We start from the raw sequence: 22,553 nt of genomic DNA, 5'->3' as shown, positions 1-22,553 counted from the left end.
TGTTAGGCTTAAGTTAGTATTTTTCCCTTTTTTTTTAAATGGGGATGGGCTACAGTGGCATGAAGGGGCAGGATGGGCTACGGTGCCAGTTTCCTGTGGCTATACATTCCTGGCCAAATAGAATTAAACATTTTAAAAGTTAAAAGTTCTGTCAGTTCTGCCTCTTGCTTAACATAGTATTTTCTGAACGATCTCTAAGCCATTCATTATTATCTTTAGAGATGCTTCATTTTGTGATTTGTGATTTAAAAGCTTTTGGGTTAGGACATTTAGTTTTAAACATAAACATTGCCTCAGTTATGTTCTTTAAATGCCAGATAGTTTTAAAAATCTGGCTTCCCTGGTAGTGCCAATCTGACAAATGTCAGTGGTCTCAAAATAGAATAATTTATGGCATTTTATTGTTGGTCTTTGTTAATTTTGTTTTGGCATTTGGATCAAAATACTTAATTTTAATGGTAATAACTGTACGGTGTCAAGTAGGTACTAGACTGGTCAGGGGGATCAGTTCGTAAATTATATAAATGTCTAATCACTATGCTGCACACCTGAAGCTAATATCAAATAATACTGAATGTCACTGTAATTGAAAAATCAAAAAAAGGGGAAACAAGGTGAAGGCAAATAAGAAGTTCAAATTTCCAGGTATAAAACAAATAAGTCATGGAGATGTGGTGTACAGCATAGAGAATATAGTCAATAATATTGTGATAACATTGTACAGTGTCAGGTGATTGCTGGACATATATATCATGGCAATCACTTCTTTAGGAATATAAGTATTGAGCAACTATGGTGTATACCTGAAACTAATACAATATTGTATGTTAGCTATATTTTAATAAAAATCTTTAAAAAATAAATACTTAATTCTAATTTAGTTTTCATTAGTGTAGTCACCACTGATACAGTGTTATAATTTTGAAGAAACTAAATTCATTCTTGTGAACAGACTTACTTTTACCTTTGGGCAGGTTGAAGATAACTTTGTGCTGGAAAGTGAGAAAGAAAAATTTGTAGAAGAATTGAGGGCTATTGTAGGTCAAGCCCAGGAGATCCTACATGTCCACTCTGCTACAGAAAGAGCCACTGGAGTTGACTGTATTTCCGTGGAATCCATCAGTAGCCAAGTAAGAGCAATTGTTTAGCAAATAGGTCTTCTCAGATGTGTATCAAGAACTTCTTTATTTATCTGTTCATTTTTAATTCAGGCAGGATCATCTGAACAAGTACAGATAAATTCTGCATCCACACAAACCAGCAGTAAGTATATTTAATAAAATTTACCATTTGGCTTTTGAAGTGAAACATTTGGAAACTTTAATTTACACATCTTCATTGGGAAAGGTGTTAGCCAATAAAGGAATTTGACACATTGTTAATGGAGGCTTTCTCACACTTCGAAATGACTTTATAGCCCAGAAGAAAGAAGTATATGAAGAAGTAAAACCATTTTCCAAATTTCCTCCAAGTGTTGGTTCTTTTTTTGATTAATTTGTTCCTGAGTTGTTGTGTGGTATCTTACCAGAAAAGGAGTCACAGTACTGATGGCCTTTAATGGCTTTACTGTTCGAACTTAACTGGTAAGTTTTTTTTTTTCCCTCATGATATGAGATGGACAGAAACTTTCTTACCTAAAATCATAATGTTCTAAGTTTACCTCATGTTTTAATAGTCTTGATTTAATATCTTGATTTCATTCCATCAGTGATATGCTTCTGCTTGCTCTGATCACTAAGTTTTTGTAAATCAGATACCAAATGTACTTTCAGGGACTATAAATGGGGTCCTCCGTTTTCTTTTCTGACGACTTTATCTCTCCATTCTTCTCAGCTCTGGTCATGGGTATATTTAGAGTATCTGAGAGTGGGAGAAGAGCTATAGACAAATGAGGACCTCTGAAGGAATTATAACGACATGAAGAAGCAACAGGTGGTGTAGGAGTCATGCAACCAGATACCATTACTCTGAAATTTAGTTTGTGTCAGAATATCAAGGTCCTCCTCTGTCTTCTTTTTCTCATTAGCCGGAGCCTGAGCAGATTCGTGACTGACAAAGTAGGGAAAAGTTTAAAAGAGAATTACTTATTTGAATAAGTTTACAACAAAGGAGTAAAGGAGCTTATTTTACTTTATTTTTTAAGTTGTCATACAGTAAAATTGGCTTTTTTTTTTCTTTTGATGTCCAGTTCTGTAAATTTTAATACTTGTGTAGATTTGTGTAAGCACCACCATAATCAGGATACAGAACAGGAAACGTAGGTTTTAATGGTAAAAGAGCTTTCCATTTTCTCTCCGTCAAAGTGCCCTGCTTTTAACTGCTACTGATACAGTGTTTGTTTCAGTAGACTCTGAATCCTTCTCTAAAGACATCTTATGCCTAGTTTTTTAGAGCAGGGGTCCCCAACCCCCTGGACCACAGATGGGTACCAGTCTGTGGATGGGTACCGGTCTGTGGATGTGTACCAGTCCGTAGCCTGTTAGGAACTGGGCCACACAGCAGGTGGTGAGTGGCTGGCAAGTCAGCGAAGCTTCATCTGTATTTTCAGCTGCTCCCCAGCACTAGCATCACTGCCTTGGCTCCACCTCAGATCATTAGGCATCAGATTCTCATAGGAGCACCCGCCCCTGGTGCCAAAAAGGTTGGGGACCACTGCTTTAGAATATTTGTCAGGATTGGGAGGTGTAGTCTTATAAATAAGACATATCCTAATGTTGGAAATGGAGATACAAAATAAATTGCTATTTTAACTTTGTTTCCTTAGTCAATAAGGTAAATATACTGACAACTGTTTAGCATATTAAATTTTGCTAATTCTTTCTACAGATGAATCTGCTCCTCAGTCATCCCCAGTTGGTCGGTGGCGATTCTGTATCAATCAAACAATAAGAAACCGTGAGGCTCAATATCCTTCTCTTCAGCAGTCTATGTCTACAGTTCCTGGGCTACACCCACTTTCTAGTAAGTGTTCATTCTCTGTCGACTTTATCCAGACTTGGAGGATGGGGGATGCAAAATATGGACCATATCTTCAACTTGTTTTCATGGATATTTTGTGCTTATGAGAATTTTCATAAGTATTTTTAAAGATGTTAATAATAGGGTCTAACTTAAGCCATTTTTATTTAATAATTATGGAAAAATAAAAGGTTTTCTTTTTTTCCTCGACAGGTTGAATTATGTATATTTTGAGTCTTATTTTAAAAAGTATTTTCACATACGTTCTCGTTTACCCCTTGCTCTTCCTATCCTTTTGAGTTTGAGTACTACTCCATGCTTTGTACTTACCAATATGTGCTTAGCCATTCTTTGTTATTGTTCCAGGTCCAAGAAACACAAATAATAAGGAAATATCACAGGACACACTGCTCACTCTAGAAAATAATCCATGCCAGCGTATACTTTTCACCTCCAAGCCAGAACACAAGGATGTAGTTGATGGTAAGATTTCTGAATGTGCCAGTGTAGAAACTAAGCAGCCAGCTATGCTTTATCAAGTGGAAGATGACAGGCATATAATGGCACCAGTTGCTAGTAGTTCCAGTTATACTGCTACTTCAGTTTGTGCAGTTCCCATTGAATGTGAGGGACACACCAACCAAGCAGGCACATTCCTACCTGTGTATCCGTGTCACCAAGCTGCCAGTCAGGCTGATGGACTTACAGTCCCTCCTGGCGAGTCAACTGAGATTGCTGGTAACTCTCTTACAACTCCAGTATTTATGTCTGATCAAAAGCCACAATCCTTATCAGTGCAGCAGCCAACTATGGATGCAGAGTTTATTTCCCAAGAAGGAGAAACCACAGTGAACACTGAAGCAAATTCTCCTAAGACTGTCATTCCCATTCAGACCCCTGGCCTTGAACCGACTACCCTTCTACCCACTACTGTCCTGGAATCAGATGGGGAAAGACCTCCAAAAATGGAGTTCGCAGATAACCGAATTAAAACTCTGGATGAAAAATTAAGAAACTTGCTCTATCAGGAGCATAGCATATCTAGCATCTATCCTGAGAGCCAGAAGGATACCCAAAGCATAGACTCTCCATTTTCTTCCTCTGCTGAAGATACACTCTCGTGTCCAGTGCCAGAAGTCATAGCCATCAGTCACAGTGGAATTCAAGATAGTCCTGCACAGTCCCCTAATTTTCAGCAGACAGGCTCTAAGATTCTGCCCAATGTGGCTGCAAGTCAGCCTGATAACATATCAGTGTTCAAAAGGGACCTGAATGTGATAACTTCCGTATCCAGCGAATTATGTTTACATGTAAGTATAATTCTTTCTAACCAATTCCTTATCCTTATATGTTTAAAGAAATTCCCTCTTTTCTAAAGTTCTGTTCTTTGGAAGGAAATTGTCTGCCACAAGATTCTGAGGTTGCAGGTATTTAAGAAGGCCATGACTTAGGCTGCAGGTGCCCAGAACTTCTCAATACAGATGGCAGAACTATCTGTGGTGAGAGAGCCCTCTGGTGAATTAGCTAGGAACTTGTGTCTATTTTTGTATTAATGACAAGAACAGCACTGACTTATAGATTGTTTTAGTTAATAGGAAAAACTTACTTTTAGATTTCCACTTAAAAATTCCTGTTATCAGTTTCTTTTAAAAAATTTTATGGTTTTTAATTTAATTTTGTTTTGTGGATTTTAATTTATTTGAAAAATATTTTTTAAAGAAAGTAAAAATGATCCATAATCTGATGACTTGTTTTTTTAAGTTATGTCATATGGGAATTTCATTTCCCTTTTCTTTCTTTTCAAATCACAGAGGTAACCATTATCTAGTGTTTATCTACTATTTGGTATTTACCCTTCTCGACATAAACTTACAGAAGTCTATTTACATACCTAAGCTTACACAGGTCTATTTACATACTTGCAACATTTTATTTACAAAAATAGGATAGTGCTATATACATATTGGTCTGCAACTTGATTTTTTTAATTTTACAGTATATCATAGACATCATTCTAAATTTTTACCATTGTTTCTCTTTATTTTTGTTATTATATAAGTTGTATTTGCATGTATATAAAGTAAAATCCACCCACTTCTAAACCTTTAGACATAGCTGTTAATAAATCTTTCCAGACATGGTTTTAATTAATATACACATATTTATATAGACATATTTCTTTATATGTATTATATAGTTACAAAGACATAGATACATATTATATATTTATATATGCTTCTTTACATATGCTGTTCTGCGTTTATTTTCATTTATTATGGACATCTATTCATGTCAATACACGTAGTTCCACCTCACTTAACTTTTTTATTATAAATATTATTTTTCAATTACAGTTGACATTCAATATTATATTAGTTTCAGGTGTACAACATAGTGATTAGACATCTTTATAACCTATGAAGTGATCACTTAACTTTTTTTTAATCTGCAGATAAGCACATTATTATCAAATGGTTCAACATCAGTATAACACTTAACTTTTTAAACAACATAATATTCTATATTGAACAGATAAAATTTAAATATTTACTTTTTGGTAAATGAGTAATTTTAAATTATTCAATTAATACATAAACACAAAAGCCATTCAGAAGGATAAAAAAGTAAATGTAATTGTTGAAATCAAAAACAGACTCACAAATATAGAGGACAATCTGGTGATGGCCAGAGGGGTGGGGGTTGGGGGACTGGGAGAATGGGGTGAAAGGTTAAAGAAGTACAAATTAGTAGTTGATAGATGAAGGGGATGGGGAGCACATAGGGAATGCAGTCAGAATTAATATAATGGCTAGGTATAGAGCCAGAGGAGAGAAAGAGTAATCAGGGGGATCATTTCATAAACTATAAATGTCTAATCTGTGTCCTGTATACTTGAAACTAATAATAAAATTAAATAAAAAACTTAAAAGAAAGTCATTGTGTTAGCACTCTCTCACACCCTATTATACTTTCCAAATACTATTAAGTTCTTGGTCTTAATTCTTTTGGTCATTGCCATTAATAACTTGTAAATATATATTCATCTATTTTTTAATTTACTAATTTTAGATAATACCTATTGACTCACCGCTATGACTGGTGAGGAAATCATTATATTTTCTCTTTCTTCCACTTTTCTTCCCCATACACTTCTCAGTTTTTATTACTTTATTGCTTTTTAACATTGGTAAAGTTTTAATATCTACATTTTTTTCAGTAACAATTGGTTGTGCTTTTTATTATATATGTTATCTAATGATAATGTAATGTGATTAGAACCATAAAAAATTAAATGTAATTCTCTGTCATTTAAACTTCGATGCTCAAAGGAGACTTTTCCAAGTGTCAAGGTCAAATGGATTCTTTTGTTGGTTTCAAGTGTCCATTGCTACATCTTGGTCAAAATTACCTGTTACTGTTTCTGGGGTTCTAAAATTTATTTTTTCTCTCCAAAATGCTTTTATGAGTATTATTTTTAAATAATTACATGGGTGACTAATTTTTTTTAATGTCCAATAGTTACATGGGTGACTAATTTTTTTTTAATGTCCAAAAATGTCTTTATTTTGTTTCATACTTGGTTGATTAAGTACATATGGTAGGATAATTTTGAGTTAGTTTCTGTGTATGGTATGAGATAAGGGTCCAGCTTTATTATTTTGTATGTAACTATCCAGTTTTTCCAGCACCATTTGTTATTCTCTTGGTCATTATTATAAATGAAATTATTTTCTTAATTTTCTTTTCAGAGTTTTCATTGCTACTATATAGAAATACAACTGATTTTTGAGTGTTGATTTTGTAACCTACAACTTGGCTCAGTTTGTTTATTAGCTCTAACAGCTATTGAGTATTATTTAGGATTTTCTATACAGTATATAAGATCATATCATCTGTGAATAGAAAGTTTTACTTCTTCATTTCCTGTTTTACTTACCTATTAACTTTCATTTCATACTTTACATCTTTTTGTATTGAGAAACTTTCTCAATTTATAAGCTGTTTCCAATGTCCTATTCAGCTATTTTATATGTCGAGGATTATATTTTTAATTTCCAGTAACTATAGTTCATTATTTTTCTTATGGGAGTAGTATATTCACACATCTCTTGAAGATATTAGAGTCTTAATCTATGTTATTAATGCTATTTCCTTGACTAGTCTTTTTTTTAAACTGATGTCTGTTTTATTTTTTCAAATACATATTATTAAGTTTATGGAGATAACATCTCTATATTTACTATATATAATTTTTAACTTTTTTATTTCTTTGTAATTACAGTTGACATTAAATATTATTTTATATTACTATCATGTATACAACATACTGATTAGACATTTATATAATTTGCAAGGTGATTTCCTCTCACAGTTTAGTACCTACCTGGTACTATACACAGTTACTACAATATTATTGACTATATTTCCTATACTGTACTTCACATCTCTTTGACTATTTCATAACTACCAATTTGTGCTTCTTCACCCCTTCCTCTTTTTCACCCCATCCCCCAAAACTCTTCTCATCTGGCAACCAACAGTTTGTTCTCTTTCTACAAGTTTGTTCTCTATCTGTTTCTGTTTTGTATGTTTGTTTATTTTGTTCTTTAGATTCCACATTTAAGTGAGATCATATGATATTTCTCTTTCTTTGTCTGATGTATTTCACTTAGCATAATACCTTCCAATTCCATCAATGTTGTTGCAAATGGTAAGATTTTATTCCTTATTATGACCAAGTAATATTCCATTATGTATATGTACCACTTCTTCTTTATTCAACCATCTATTGATAGTCACTTAGATTGCTTCCATATCTTGGCTATTGTAAATAATGCTGCAGTGAACATAGGGGTGCATATATCTTTTCGATTTAGTGTTTTGAATTTCTTCAGATAAATACCCAGAAGTGGAATTGCTAGGTCAAAAGGTAGATCCATTTTTAATTTTTTGAGGAACCTCAATTCTGTTTTCCATAGCGACTGCACCAATTTGCAATCCCACCAACAATGAATGAGGGTTCCCTTTCCTCCACAGCCTTGCCAACACCTGTTGTTGGTTGACTTATTGATGGTGGTCATTGATGACAGGTGTGAGGTGATATTGTGGTTTTGATTTGTATTTCTCAAATGAATAACAACATGGAACATCTTTTCATATGTTTATTGGCCATCTATATGTCCACTTTGAAAAAATGCCTATTCAGGTCCTCTGCCCATTTTTTAATGGGATTGTTAATTATTTTGATGTTGAGCTAAATGAGTTCTTTATACTTGAACTTTAACCCCTTATCTGATGTATCATTGGTGAATATCTTCTCCCATACAGTAGATTGTCTTTACTTTCTGTTGATGGTTTCCTTTGCTGGGCAAAACCTTTTTAGTTTGATATAATCCCATTTGTTTATTTTTTCTTTTGTTTCCCTTGCCTGAAGAGGTGTATGTTTTCTTCTAGAAGTTTTATGGTTTCGAGTCTTACATTTAAGTCTTTAATCCATTTTGAATTTATTTTTCTATAGGGTTGAGAAGGTGTCAAGTTTCATTTTTTTTTAGATGTACCATTCAGTTTTCCCAACACCTTTTATGGGAGAGATTTTCTTTACCTCATTGTATATTCTTGCCTCTTTCGTCATAGATTAATTGATCATATAGGCGGGGATTTATTTCTGGGCTCTCTATTCTGTTTCGTTGATCAGTGTGTCTCTTTTTATGCCAGTACCATACTATTTTGGTTACCATAGCCTTATAGTTCGATAGCAGGTAGCATAAGTCCAACTTTGTTCATCTTTCTCAAGATTGCCATGGCTATTTGGAGTCTTTTATGGTTCTATACAAATTTTTGGATTATCTATTGTAGTTTTGTGAAAAATGCCATTGGTGTTTTGATAGGGATTGCATTGAATCTAAAAATTGCTTTGGGTAGGATGGACATTTTAATAATGTTAATTCTTCCTATCCATGAGCGTGATCTATGCATCTATTTATTTGTATACTCTTCAATTTCTTTCTTCAGTGTCATAATATTTTGAGTACAGGTTTTTTACCTCCTTGGTTAAATTTTTTCCTAGGTATTTTATTGTGTTTGATGCAATTATAAATTTGTATTTTTAATTTCTCTTTCTGATCATTCATCATTGGTGTATAAAAATGCAACTGACTTCTGAATATTAATTTTGTATCCTGCTACTTTACTAAATTCATTTATGAGTTGTAATAGATTTTGGTGGAATCTTTAGGGTTCTCTCTATATAGTATCATGTCATCTGCAAATAATGACAGGTCTACTTCTTTCCAATTCAGACGCTTTTTGTTTCTTTTTCATGTCTGATTGCTGTGGCTAGGACTTCAAATGCCAGGTTGAATAAAAGTGGTGAAAGTAGAAATCCTTGTCTTGTTCATGATCTTAAGGAAAACAATTTTAGTCTTTCCCCATTGAGTAGGATGTTAGCTGGGTGTTCGTCATATATAGCCTTTATTATGTTGAGGTATATTCCCTCATTTCCACTTTGTTGAGAGTTTTTATCATAAATGGATGCTGGATTTTGTCAAATGCTTTTTCTGCATCTATCAATATGATCATATCATTTCAATTTGTTAATGTGGTGTATCACATTCATTAATTTGCAGATTTGCAGATACTGAATGAGCCTTGCATCTAATGAATGAATCCCATATAATCATGGTGTATGATCTTTTTAATTTATTGCTGGATTTGGTTTAGTAATATTTTGTTGAGGATTTTTGCATCTTATGTTCATTAGGGATATCCATTTATAATTTACTTTTCTTTGTAATGTCTTAGTCTGGTTTTGGAATCAGGGTAATAGTCACCTTGTAAAAAGAATCAGGGAGCTTTCCCTCCTTTTCAATTTTTTGGAATAGTTTGAGAAGAATAGGTGTTCATTCTTCTTTGAATGTTTGGTGAAATTCACCTGGGAAGCTATCCAATGGTCTAGGACTTTTGTTTGTGGGGAGTTTTGTGATTACTCATTTGATTTCGTTGGTAATAATTCTTCTGTTGAGATTTTCTGTTTCTTCTTGACTTATTCTTGGAAGATTGTATGTTCTAGGGATGTATTTATTTTTTCCAGATTGTTCAATTTGTTGGCCTACAATTACTCGTAGTATTTTCTTAAAAAATTTTGTTTTTCTGTGGTGTCAGTTGTCACCTCTTTTATTTCTGATTTCGTTTTTTTTTTTTTTTTTTTTTGATGTATCTGGTAAAAAGTTTATAAATGTTGTTTAGCTTTTCAAATAACCAGTTTTTGATTTCATCGATCTTTTGTAATGTTTTTTAGACTCTATTTTATTTATTTCTGCTCTGATCTTTATTATTTCCTTCCTTCTACTCACTTTGGCTTTGTTCATTTTACTTTTTCTAATTCCTTTAGGTGTAGGGTTAGATTGTTTGAGATTTTTCTTTGTTTGAGTGTTTATTTGAGATTTTTCTTGTTTCTTGAAGTAGGCTTATATTGCTATGAATTTCCCTCTTAGGACTGCTTTCTCTGTGTTCCATAAATTTTGAGTCATTGTTGTTTTTATTTTTATCAAGGTATCTTTTGAGTTCTTCATTGATCTTGTTGTTAACCCATTTGTTGTTTAGTAGCATGTTATTTAGCTTTCATGTGTTTGTGTGGATTTTGGTATTTTTCTTGTAATTGAGTTAATTTCTTACCATTGTGGTTGGAGAAGATGCTTGTTATGATTTCAGTCTTCTTAAATTTATTTAGACTTGTTTTGTGGCCTAACTTGTGGTCTATTTTAGAAAATGTTTTGTGTATACATAAAAAGAATGTATAGTCTCTTGTTTTGGGGGTTACATGCTCTAAAAATATCAAATTTATTTGTTGAAAGATCTCTCTCTTGATGTCTATGGGATGTTAAAGTCCCCTACTATGACTGTAGTGCTGTCAATCTCTCCCTTTCTGTTGGTTAATATTTACTTTATGTATTTAGGTGCTCCTGTACTGGTTTCACAAATAAGGGTTATATCCTCTTGCTGGATTGATCCCTTTATTATTACCTAATGTCCCTCTGTCTCTTATTATAGCCTTTGTTTTAAAGTCTATTTTGTCTGATATAAGTATTGCTTTTTCAGGGTTTTTTGTTTCCTTTCGCATAAAATATCATTTTCCATTTATTTCTCTTCAATCTGTGCATGTCTTTCAATCTGGAGGGGGTCTCTTGTCGACAGCATATGATGGGTCTTGTTTTCTTATCCATTCAGCTCTTCTGTGTCTTTTGATTGGAGCATTTAATCTGTTTGCATTTAAAGTGATTATTGATAGGTACATTGTTATTGCCATTTTATTACTCATATTTATGTTCTTTGTTTGTTTGTTTTTCCACTTCTTTTTAAAGAATTCCCTTTAACGTTTCTGGTAATACTGGTCATATAGTGGATGAATTTCTTTACCTTTTTTCGCCCTGAAGCTCTTTATCTCTCTTTTAGTTTTAATTGATAGCCTTGAGAGTCTAGTTTTAGTTTTAAGTTCTTGTTTTTTATCACTTTTAATATTTCATGCCAATCCCATCTGTCCTGCAAAATTCCTATTCTGAAATCAGCTGACAGTCACATGAAAGGTCCCTTGTAGGTAAGGAACTGCTTTTCTCTTGTTGATTTTAAGATTCTCTGTCTTTAACATTTGGCATTTTCATTATGATGTGTCTTGGTGTGGACCTATTTGGGTTCCTGGTTTTTGGGATTCTCTGAGCTTCCTGGACTTGTATGTCTCTTTCCTTTGCCAGATTAGGGAAGTTTTTCCGTCATTATTTCTTTAAATAGGTTCTGAATTCCTTGTTCTCTCTTCTTCTGGCACCTCTATGATGCAAATGTTGTTATATTTGATGTTGTCTCAGAGTCCCTTAAACTATCCTCATTTAAAAATTTTTTTTCTTTTTGCTGTTTCAATTGGCTATCTTCTGTTTCCTTGTCTTCCAAATTACTGATTCGATCCTCTGCTTCATCTAATCTGCTGTTAATTCCTTCTTATGTGTTCTTCATTTCACTTGTTATATTCTTCATTTCTGAGTGGTTCTTTTCTCTGGTTTCTATGTCTTTTTTTTTTTTAACTTTCTATCTTTCTGTTAATGTCTCACTGAGATCATATATTTTTCTCCTACATTCATTGAGCATACTTATAACCAATGTTTTTAATTCTGTATCTGGTATATTGCTTGCCCCCATTTCATTTAGTTCTTTTTCTGGAGTTTTCTCCTGTTATTACATTTGGGACATGTTTCTTTGTTTTCTCATTTTGGCTCCCTTTCTATGTTTGTTTCTATGTATTTGGTAGAGCTGCTATGTCTCCAGTTTTAGTAGAGAGGCCTTATGTAGTAAGTGTCTTGTGGAACCCAATGACATATTCTCCATGGTCGTCTGAGCCAGCTGCTCCAAAATGTCCCTTGTGTTGGTTGTGTCTACCTTTCTGTTGTTGTTAAACCTAGGTTGCTGTTGGCATGTCAGTGGGTGGGATTGACCCTCAGGCTGTGAGGATTGGCCATGACCACAGTGTATGAACTGCTGTGTGAGGGCTGACCCCATGGAGTAGGATTTGCCCCAGAGGATTTTGGATCCTGCTGAGACTACCATTTGGGGTACCATTTGTGGGGTTCATAGGTGGTGTTCTGTTGTGGTCTGGAGCAAGCCACTGAGTATGTTTTTGGGGGGCCTTTTGGGAGGGCCTCCTATGTAGACCAAGTTCCGCCACTGCCTGTGACTGGCTTAGGGCTACCTGGAAGTAGCTGCAAAGCTATCTCCAGTAGGTCACTGCATGTGCTGGACCTGGAGGCATGTTGTAGATGCTACGCTGCAGACCGAGACCTGCTGCTATCAGTACCGGGCCTGGGGCAGCTCAGCAAATGGCCCAGGCATCCCGAGGCTTGCCACCACCTTGTTGGCTAGTCCTTTGTTTGTTGAGTTTAGTATTTTCTTATTGTGTTGCTTTCCCACAAGTGTTTGGCGATTCTTAGTTATGTACTCATCTTTTATTTTCCCCATGAGATTTCTTGCTTTTCTGTAAATGCTGTACACAATTACTGTAGCCTTTTTTCAATAATTGTGAGAAAGGTGTGAGATATGCTTCTTGGCACTGGATAGTGCATGTTGTTTCTCATGCTGCCCAGAGGGTGGCCTAGTAGCTAGTCTTCAAAAGCAGAAGGTCTTCTCCTTCCTCCTAGAAGTTGTCTCCTCCCTACATTGCTGACCTTCCTCTTGGCCACAGATATTTTCCTCTCACCACTCATTTGGGAGCAGATGACTCTGCAGTCTTTTGTTTGCCGTGGAGTTGGGGAGAGAAGGGCCAGAACTGCGTAGCTGTACCTTCTTTTGTACCCCAACCAGTTTCACTCTTCCACTCGGTGAGTATCTACTGAGTAGAGATAAGTCAAGATCTCTGTTTTTGTAGAGCTCACATTCTAGTGGGGGAAGATAGACCATATACACATAAATAAAGTAATTAAAGTAAAGGGCTATGATAGAGTAAGGGATTGCTTTATATAGGGTGTTCAAGGAAGCACTTGTATTTGATGTTGACATTCTTGAGTAGAGACCTGTTCAAGGAACCCAAGGAAGGCCAGTAAGTAGGAAGGCATTATAAGATAATGTCAAAGAGGCAAATAGGAGGCAGATCGTGTAGAGCTTTTAAAATGTTTTAGCTAACCACTCATCCTTTTGGTTGGCCAGGGCTCTCTCCTGCCCATATTAGCCACTTAAATTCTCAGCATTTTGAAACAGTACCTACGTATGTCATGGGCTGCTTTTTCCTCCTTTAATTATATATGCATATGTCTACATCTGTTTTTCCTGTCATGTCTATGTATTTGGATTGGTAAAGGAAGCTAGAACTTGTATTTAGTTTACTATACTGATCCCATTATTACTTATTAAAATATTTTCTGTAACTTTGGTGGGACCAATGTAACACTTTCTAAATTGTAATTTTAAGAGTATTTTTTCTCTTTATGAAAGTAGTATTATTACTATTCTAAAATGGGTCTTTGCAAAATAAAAACATTGTTCAGAATTTTATTTTCAGTAACTGCTGCTGACCTGCTCTAAGTGTTAATAATTCTCACTCATGCCTGCAGTATACTTAGTGCTGCTTAGGTTGTCTTCCTTCAGACATAGGTTCAATTCCATTCTTTGAGCTTTTCAACACTCTTAATTTTCTAGAGTAGTGGTTACCATTCTCATGTTTTTTAAAGTATTTGTAGTTGTGTATATTAATTTTTTACATTAATTATATGGAATTTATTTTTAAAGTACTCATTTAGAGTATAATAGTTAATTCTGACTTTTTAGGGGAGGGGTGAGAAGACAAGAAGGTGAGAGAGTGATTTTATAGCCAGCTGTCGCCTGATGGTTACAAGTTTTAGAGCATAAATTTGAAATAATTTTGAGGTCCATTGTGAATTTCTGTATGCTTACATAAAGAAACTTGATTTGGTAATATTTCTCTGTAAATCTAAATGCCTAGTTATCATATATTTCTATGTTATCATTTATGTCAGATCTCTTAACTCAAATAACAGAAACAAATAAAATTTTTATTTCAATATTATAGGGTTTCAATAACCTTTTTAGTAAATTGGTACATATGAAGGAAATAATTTTAATTTTCAGTTTTCAAAGTTGCTGTAAGGAAAAATATTTTAGGGTAGAAGATTAATATTCTGTTCTTTTACTTATATCTGAAGTCTAAATTATATTTTTAAAGAAAAGGGAAGGCTTAATTTCTGTACGTTAAATACTTCAGGTTCAGTATTCATAGCATTCTATATTTGATTACTGATTAGTTTATACAAGAGACTGCAGTGATATAAACAATTGCTTCACCTTACCTAAATTATTACCATTTTGTTTTTTCTCTTTTTGTCTCCATTAGGAGATGTCCCCAGATGCTTCACTTCCAGGAGATCCAGAGGTCTGTCCTGCTGCTGTGTCAAGCATTGGAGCCATTCGTCTGCAGACAGGAGGTGGATATTTTGGCCTAAGCTTTACTTGTCCTAGTCTCAAAAATCCTATTAGCAAGAAATCCTGGACTCGCAAATTAAAAAGCTGGGCATACAGGCTACGGCAGTCAACCAGCTTTTTCAAGAGATCAAAAGTCTGTCAAGGTAGTGTGCTTACAGTCAGGGACATAGACTAGGTAACATCACTTTTCATTTACTTGTTTTTTTTTTGTTTTGTTTTGTTTCATTTTCAAATCTTGCCACTTTTTCCATGTAGCCCATGTATATGACATGTCTCATTAATGTCATTGCCATTTTATTTTTCCTTTTGTAGCAATTTTGAATTTATAGTTATTCATTTCATATAGATACTAAGTCTCAAGATAAATCTTGCAATGTCTGATTTAGAGTTAGGGACTTCTACAATGTTGCTAATTACATTAATACTTTTTAATTGTCTAGCAGGAGTTAAGTTTTTTCTACTTTTCTTCATTTTTGGTAATGAAAACAAATTTAGTCTTAAACAATTTTCTCTTTTCTGCTTACAATTTGGCAAAACTTGCAGTGGAAACAGAAGATATGAGATCAGCAGTTGCTCCTGATCCCATTCCTATGACAGGAGAGTCCACAGCTAATACTAGAGCTTTGAGTAGCTGTAAAGCAATGAGTGGATCATTTCAGCGGGGTCGGTTCCAGGTTTGTGTCTTTGGTTTAATCCTTATCTACAAGGGCATTATAACAGGTAACAGCGTTGACGACCATGGTCTGTAGATGATACTTATTTTAAATGTAGATAATTGTCATATTTGATTTGTTCCCCTTATATGCATCCCTTCACCGTTTGAAGCCATCCAATAAAGGTGAGTCTAAAGAAATAGGGATTTTAGTAGATGGAAGAGAACAGAGAAGGAGGTCCTCATTTTTATAAATCCAATTTCATGTCCTTTAGAATCTTGGCAAATTTAATTGTAAGTTTTTTTTTAATTGTGGAATTTTATTTGAGCAATACAAAGCTAACTTTCTTTACCCAAAGGGACCAATTTAAACACCGAATATGGGGAATATAGATGGGATGTTTAAGTTTTGGTATTATCAATATTTGTATATCACAAGTAAACTATCCACTTTCTGTGCCATATATATTCGATATATATATATTGAATTTCTTTGTGGGTTTATTCTTTGATTAAGCAGAGCCAGCCACTTTTGCCTTTTTATATCTCAGGTGATTACAGTTCCTCAGCAGCAGTCAGTGAAAGTGACATCTTTTGGAATCGAACACATACCAACGTTCAATGAAATGACAGGCCATTCTAGTGAGGAAGCTCTAGTGTTTACTGAAACAGCAAAGGCTCAGTTGGTAGATATGGAACCTGCCATGCACAATCCACAAACTTTATTTTCTCCTCAGAAGTTACGAGATCTTCATGAAACCTTTAAGGAAGATAAAATAATTCTCAAGCAAGGTGATAACTTCTCATCTTTCAGCACAGTTTGCGAGACTGATGTATCTCCCATGACCCCAGAAAAGGAATTGGAAGAAAATTCAACCACAGGAAGTAGCATGCAGTGTGGATCTGAACTGTTGCTTAAAGAGGGAGATATACTTTCTGTAGGCAAACAGCCTAGCTCTGATAGCGAATTTTCAGCCACTCTTGCTGGCAGAGGGAAATCAGTGGCAAAGACTCATCCACAGATTGATCAGTGCTTACCGCTCCATGAAGAAAAAGCCTTTGCTCATACACAGAGCTCACTCTTTTATTCGCCATCTTCCTCAATGAGCAGTGATGATGAGTCAGAAATAGAGGATGAGGACTTAAAGGTGGAGCTTCAAAGATTACGAGAAAAGTAAGAACTGTTTCTCTTTTGTCACCAATCTTGTTGCCCTGGGTTTTATAGAACTAAGTGTTTGATTGTTAGCTAATTTAGGAGTGGTAACATTTTAATGATTAAAAACTACAAAGATACTATCAGATTCCGTAGGTTAAGAGTCAGTCCCACAAGTCAGTCCCACCTCAGATGCCAATCACATGTCCAGGTTGTATTATCTATGCTTCTGACTAGCCTGTTATAAATTGGAGGGTCCCATGAGCCCTCCCTCAGGTTCAATTAATTTGCTTGAGTGGCTTATGGAACACAGAACCAGTTTACTTAGTAGATTATCAGTTTATTATAAAAGGATACAACTCAAGAATAACCAGATGGCAAGGTATAAGGGAAGGGTAATGGAGCTTCCATGCCCTCTTAGGAGTGCCACTTTCCCAGCATTTCCAGGTGTTCACCAACCTGAAAGCTCTCCAAAACCCGTAATTCAGGAATTTTTATGGAAGCTTCATAAATCATTGGCCATTTGTGATTAATTCAGTCTCCATCCTCTCCCCTCCAGTGATAGGGGCAGAGGGCTGATAATTCCTACCCTGTAATCATTTGATTGGTTCCTCTGGCAACCTGCCTCTATTCTTAGGGACTTTTTACAAGTCACTTTATTAACCTAAACTCCAATGTGATTCATAGGGGCTTGTTATGAATAACAAGACACTCCTTTTACCTTTATCACTCTAGAGCTATTTCAGGAACTGGACAAAATACCAAATATTATAATAAAAGATTCTCTCATTGCTCTTATCATTTAGGAAATCGCAAGGGTTTTAGGATCTATGTTGCAGGAACAGGAACAAAGACTATATATATAAATTATAAATCATAATATCAGAGCAGTAAAAATGCACAAGAAACAATCTCCTATTGCTCATGCCCTAATCTAATTTCTCAGTGGCAACCACTGTGAACTGTTTGGTGTATATATTGTGTGTCATTTTTCCAGCATTTACATATATGTAGTTTTTGCTTTTTACAAATGTAAGATTATAATATGCATGATATTCTATAATGTTTTGACTTAACATTGTCCCCTGTATATATTTATTGTTACAGAAATTATCTTTTATTTCATAAAGTAGAATAGCATGTAGTCAATTTAAAGTTTATTTAATCCCTCCTTAATAGATATTTTCAGTTTTATGCCATGTTTTCCTTATGTAAACAATGTTGAAGTGAACATCCTTAAGTTTTTATATTTTCATGTAAGTATTTTTGTAGGATCAATACCTAAAAGTGGAATTGCTGGGTTAAAAGATGTGCATATTTTATTATGTTTTATTTTATTTTTTAAATTAAGTTTATTGGGGTAACATTGGTTAATACAATTATATAATTTTCAGCTGTACTTTATAATTTGACATCTGTATATTCTATTGTATGTTTACCACCCAAAGTCCAGTTTCCTTCAGCTACCATATATTTGATCCTTAACTAACCTTCACTCTCCTCTACCCCTTTATATTTGACCCCTTTAACCATCTACCCTCCCTCCCCACCCCTATCTTCTAGTAACCACTAGTCTATAGTCCATGTCCATGAGTCTCTGTTTGTTTGTACTGTTCATTTGTTGCTTTTAGGTTTATATCCCACATATAAGTGATATCATGTGATTTTCAACTTTTTCTGTCTGGCTTATTTTGCTTAGCATGATTATCTCGAGGGCCATCCATGTTGTCGCAAATGACAGTATTTCATCTCTTCTTACGGCTGAGCAATAGTCCATTGTATATATGTACCACAGCTTCTTTAGCCAATCATCTATCGCAGGACATTTCAGTTGCTTCCATGTCCTGGCCATTGTGAATAATGCTGCTATGAACATTGGTGTGCAGATATCTTAATATATGGGTTTTCAAAGCTTTGGGGTAAATACCCAGTAGAGGGATTGCTGGATCATATAGTAGATTGATTCTTAGTTTTTTGAGGAACCTCCATACTGTTTTCCATAGTGGCTGTACCAATTTGCAGTCCCACCAGCAGTGTATGAGGGTTCATTTTTCTCCTAATCCTCTCCAACATTTGTTATTACTTGTCCTGTTGATTATAGCTATTCTAACAGGTGTGAGATGGTATCTCATTGTGGTTTTGATGAACATTTTCCTAATAGCTAGTGATGTTGAGCGTCTTTTCAAATATTTGTTGGTCATTTATATGCCCTCTAGGGAGAAGTGTCTGTTCAGATCCTCTGCCCATTTTTTGATTGGATCATTTGTTTTTTTTGTTGTTGTTGTTATTGAGTTGTATGAGTTCTTTGTATATTTTGTATATTAGGCTCTTATCGGAGGTGTTCATTGCAAATACATTTTCCCATTCGAATGGTTGTCTCTTTACCTTGTTGATGATTTCTTTTGCTGAGCAGAAGCTTTTTAGTTTGTTGTAGCCCTATTCATTTATTTTAGCTTTTGCTTCTCTGGGTTTTGAGGTCAAATTCATAAAATCCTCTTTAAGTCCAAGGTCTTTGAGTTTAGTTCCTATGTTTTATTGTTTCAGGTCTTATATTCAGGTCCTTAATCCATTTTGAGTTAACTTTGGTGTATTGTGATAGACAACAGTCCAATTTCATTCTTTTGCAGGAAGCTTTCGAGTTTTACCAGCACCATTTATTGAAGAGGGTTTCCTTTCTGCACTGTATGTCTTTGGCTTTTTTTGTCAAAAATTATTTGCCCATATAAATATGGGTTTACTTCTGGACTCTCGATTCTGTTCCACTGATTTGTGTGTGTGTCTGTTTTTCTGCCAATACCATGCCATTTTGATTATTTCTGCTTTGTAGTATAATTTGAAGTCGGGAAGAGTGAGGCCTCCAGCCTAGTTCTTTTTTCTCACGTAGGCTTTGGCAATTCGGTGTCTTTTGTGCTTCCATACAAATCTGATGATTTTTTGTTCTATTTCTTTTAAAAATGCCAATAGGATTTTGATGGAGATTGCATTAAATCTGTATAATGCCTTAGGTAATATGGTCATTTTAACTATGTTGATTCTTCCAATCCAAGAACATGGAATATCTTTCCATTTCTTTGTATATTCTTCAATTTCTTTTAATAGAGTCTTGTAGTTTTCATTATGTAGGTCCTTCACAGGTTTTGTTAAATTTATTCCTAAGGATTTTTATTCTTTTATTACAATTGTAAAACGAATTATTTTTTTCCACTTCTTTTTCTGATGCTTCATTATTAGAGTATAGGAACACTATGAATTTTTGAACATTGATTTTGTATCCAGAGACTTTACTGTATTTGCTTATTGTTTCTAGTAGTGTTCTTGTGGAGTCTTTAGGGTTTTCTATGTAGAGAATCATGTCATCCTCAAGTAGTGACAGTTTGACTTCTTCGTTTCCTATTTGGATGCCTTTTATATCTTTCTCTTGTCCAATTGCACTTGCTAGACCTCCAATGTTATATTGAATAACAGTGGTGATAGTAGACAGCCTTGCCTTGTTCCTGAACTTAGAGGGAAGGTTTTTAGTTTTTCACTGTTAAGTATACTGTTGGCTGAGGGTTTGTGATAGATGACCATTATTATGTTAAGATACTTTCCTTCTATACTGATTTTGTTAAGTGTTTTGATCCTAAATGGATGCTGTATCTTGTCAAAGGCTTTTTCTGCATCTTTTGATATGATTATATGATTCTTATTTTTTAATTTGTTTATGTGGTATATCACATTAATTGATTTGCGTGTGTTGAATCATCCCTGTGCCTCCGGAATGAAGCCCACTTGATCGTGGTATATAATCTTTTTAACATGTTGCTGTATTTGGTTCACTAGTATCTTATTTAGAATTTTTACATCTGTGTTCATGAGAGATATTGGTGTAGTTTTCTTGTGTTATCTTTACCAGGTTTTGGTATCAGAGTAATATTGGCCTCATAAAATGAATTGAGAAGTATTGCCTTCTCTTTGATTTTTTGGAAGAGTTTGAGGAGAAGAGGTATTAAATCTTCTTTGAATGTTTGGTAGAATTTACTGGTGAAGGCATCTGGTCCTGGACTTTTACTTTTTGGTAGGGTTTTGATGATTGTTTCAGTTTCCATACTGCTGATCAGTCTATTTAGATTTTCCAGATCATCTTGATTCAGTCTAGGAAGGTTGTATTTTTCTAAATACTGGTCCATTTCTTCTAGGTTATCAAATTTGGTGTTATATACTTTTTCATAGTATTCTTGTATGACCCTTTGTATTTCTGTATTGTCTGTCATAATTTCTCATCTTTTATCCCTGATTTTGTTTATTTGTGTCCTTTTTCTTTTTTCTTTAGTGAGTCTAGCCAGGGATTTATCAATTTTATTAACCTTCTCAAAGAACTAGCTCTTCATTGCATTTATTTTTTTCTATTGTTTTTGTTTGTTTGTTTTCAATTTCATTTATTTCTGCTCTAATTTGATGATTTCTTTCCTTCTGCTGACTTTAGGCTTCATTTGTTCTTCCTTTTCTAGTTTTTCATGATGAAGTGTTAGGTTGTTTATTAAGATGTGCATATTATAAATTGAGAGATATTGCTAAAATTGTCTTCCCGTGTACCTATACCATTTTATACACCAAATATAAATATGTGAAAGTGCCTGTTTTCCCACTTCTGAACAACATGGGGCTGTATATTATTTGATCCTTTTAGTTTTATTTCAATCAGGTGAATCTTAAAATATTTTTAAATTGTGTTCTTCTCATTAACAGTAAGGTCGTATTTCCTATTCTTTGGAGTTACCTTTTCATATTCTTGCCATTTTCTATAAGGTTGTTTCTGTCTTTCTTATTGATTTTAAGGAACTATTTATGTATTCTAAATATTAACTTTTTACTATATAATACAAGTATTTTCTGTTTATACTTGAAGCATGTAATATAGAAAAGGTTAATATTTTATCAATACTATGTGATTTTAAATTTTGTTTTATTGTCTTTCACTGTATTGAAATTTTAGAAATTTGTTCTTGTCTATTTGTTGACTTTTTTATTTATGTCTGGTTATTGTAATGTTATGCTTAGGAAGGTGTTCTCATTTTAAAATTGTGAAAATATTCTGTATTTCCACATTCTTAATCTAAATTCCTTGTTAAACTTTATTTGTACTGGTGTAGAGTGGGAATTTTTTTTTTTTTGGCTCATCTGTTTGATGCCAGTACCATTAAAATGCTTTCTGCATGATTTTCATTCAGACACATTCAGGAGGTGGTAAATCTTCAAACCCAGCAGAATAAGGAGCTGCAGGAGCTCTATGAACGCCTTCGAGCAATTAAAGATAGCAAAATCCAATCATCAGAGATTCCCCTGCCACCTGCATCACCGCGTAGACCAAGATCTTTCAAAAGCAAACTTCGCAGTCGTCCCCAGTCCTTGACACACGTGGACAGTGCTCCAGTTGATCCAGGTAAATCAGTATTAAAAGTGATTTAAAAATAACTGGTTGAAGAGCAGCAAAATTAGAAAAATAATGATAATATGTTTTTTATTAAGCTAAGATGATTTAAAGATGTGCACATTATTCTGTGATACTTTTCTAACCCTTTTGGCGTTAAATGTTCTTTTATGACATAACAGTGAGGACAGATGAGAGATTTTAGAGAGCAGATGTGTTTTATGTTTTCATTTGGAAAAGAAACACCTGAAGGCCCCATTTCAATCCCCAAAATAGTTTTTGAAGTGTTAGCAGACAATGGGAACTGCTGGTCTAACATTTAGAGTTTATTGAGGAGTTCATTGCTAGCAAAGATAATCTTAAATATATATAGTCATGTTCTATCTGATATGAGATATCTCTGTTTA

The 22,553-nt window shown here is 34.2% G+C and overlaps 1 protein-coding gene across 1 annotated transcript in view; it reads left to right on the top strand.

Moving 5' to 3' along the window:
• Positions 1-22,553, top strand: part of WNK3 (WNK lysine deficient protein kinase 3) — a 146,921-nt gene that overhangs the window by 100,499 nt on the left and 23,869 nt on the right. The window contains exons 14-21 of the mRNA XM_039851421.1: positions 975-1,130; positions 1,212-1,263; positions 2,827-2,961; positions 3,325-4,268; positions 14,843-14,933; positions 15,475-15,605; positions 16,135-16,757; positions 21,947-22,158. Coding sequence (XP_039707355.1) covers positions 975-1,130; positions 1,212-1,263; positions 2,827-2,961; positions 3,325-4,268; positions 14,843-14,933; positions 15,475-15,605; positions 16,135-16,757; positions 21,947-22,158 — 2,344 coding nt within the window. The remainder of the gene's footprint in view (positions 1-974; positions 1,131-1,211; positions 1,264-2,826; positions 2,962-3,324; positions 4,269-14,842; positions 14,934-15,474; positions 15,606-16,134; positions 16,758-21,946; positions 22,159-22,553) is intronic.

This window comes from Pteropus medius, unplaced genomic scaffold, assembly GCF_902729225.1.
Source record: "Pteropus medius unplaced genomic scaffold, Ma_sr-lr_union100, whole genome shotgun sequence".
Taxonomy (NCBI): domain Eukaryota; kingdom Metazoa; phylum Chordata; class Mammalia; order Chiroptera; family Pteropodidae; genus Pteropus; species Pteropus medius.
Note: the sequence above shows the minus strand (reverse complement) of the source record. Positions and strands in the feature narration are given on the sequence as shown.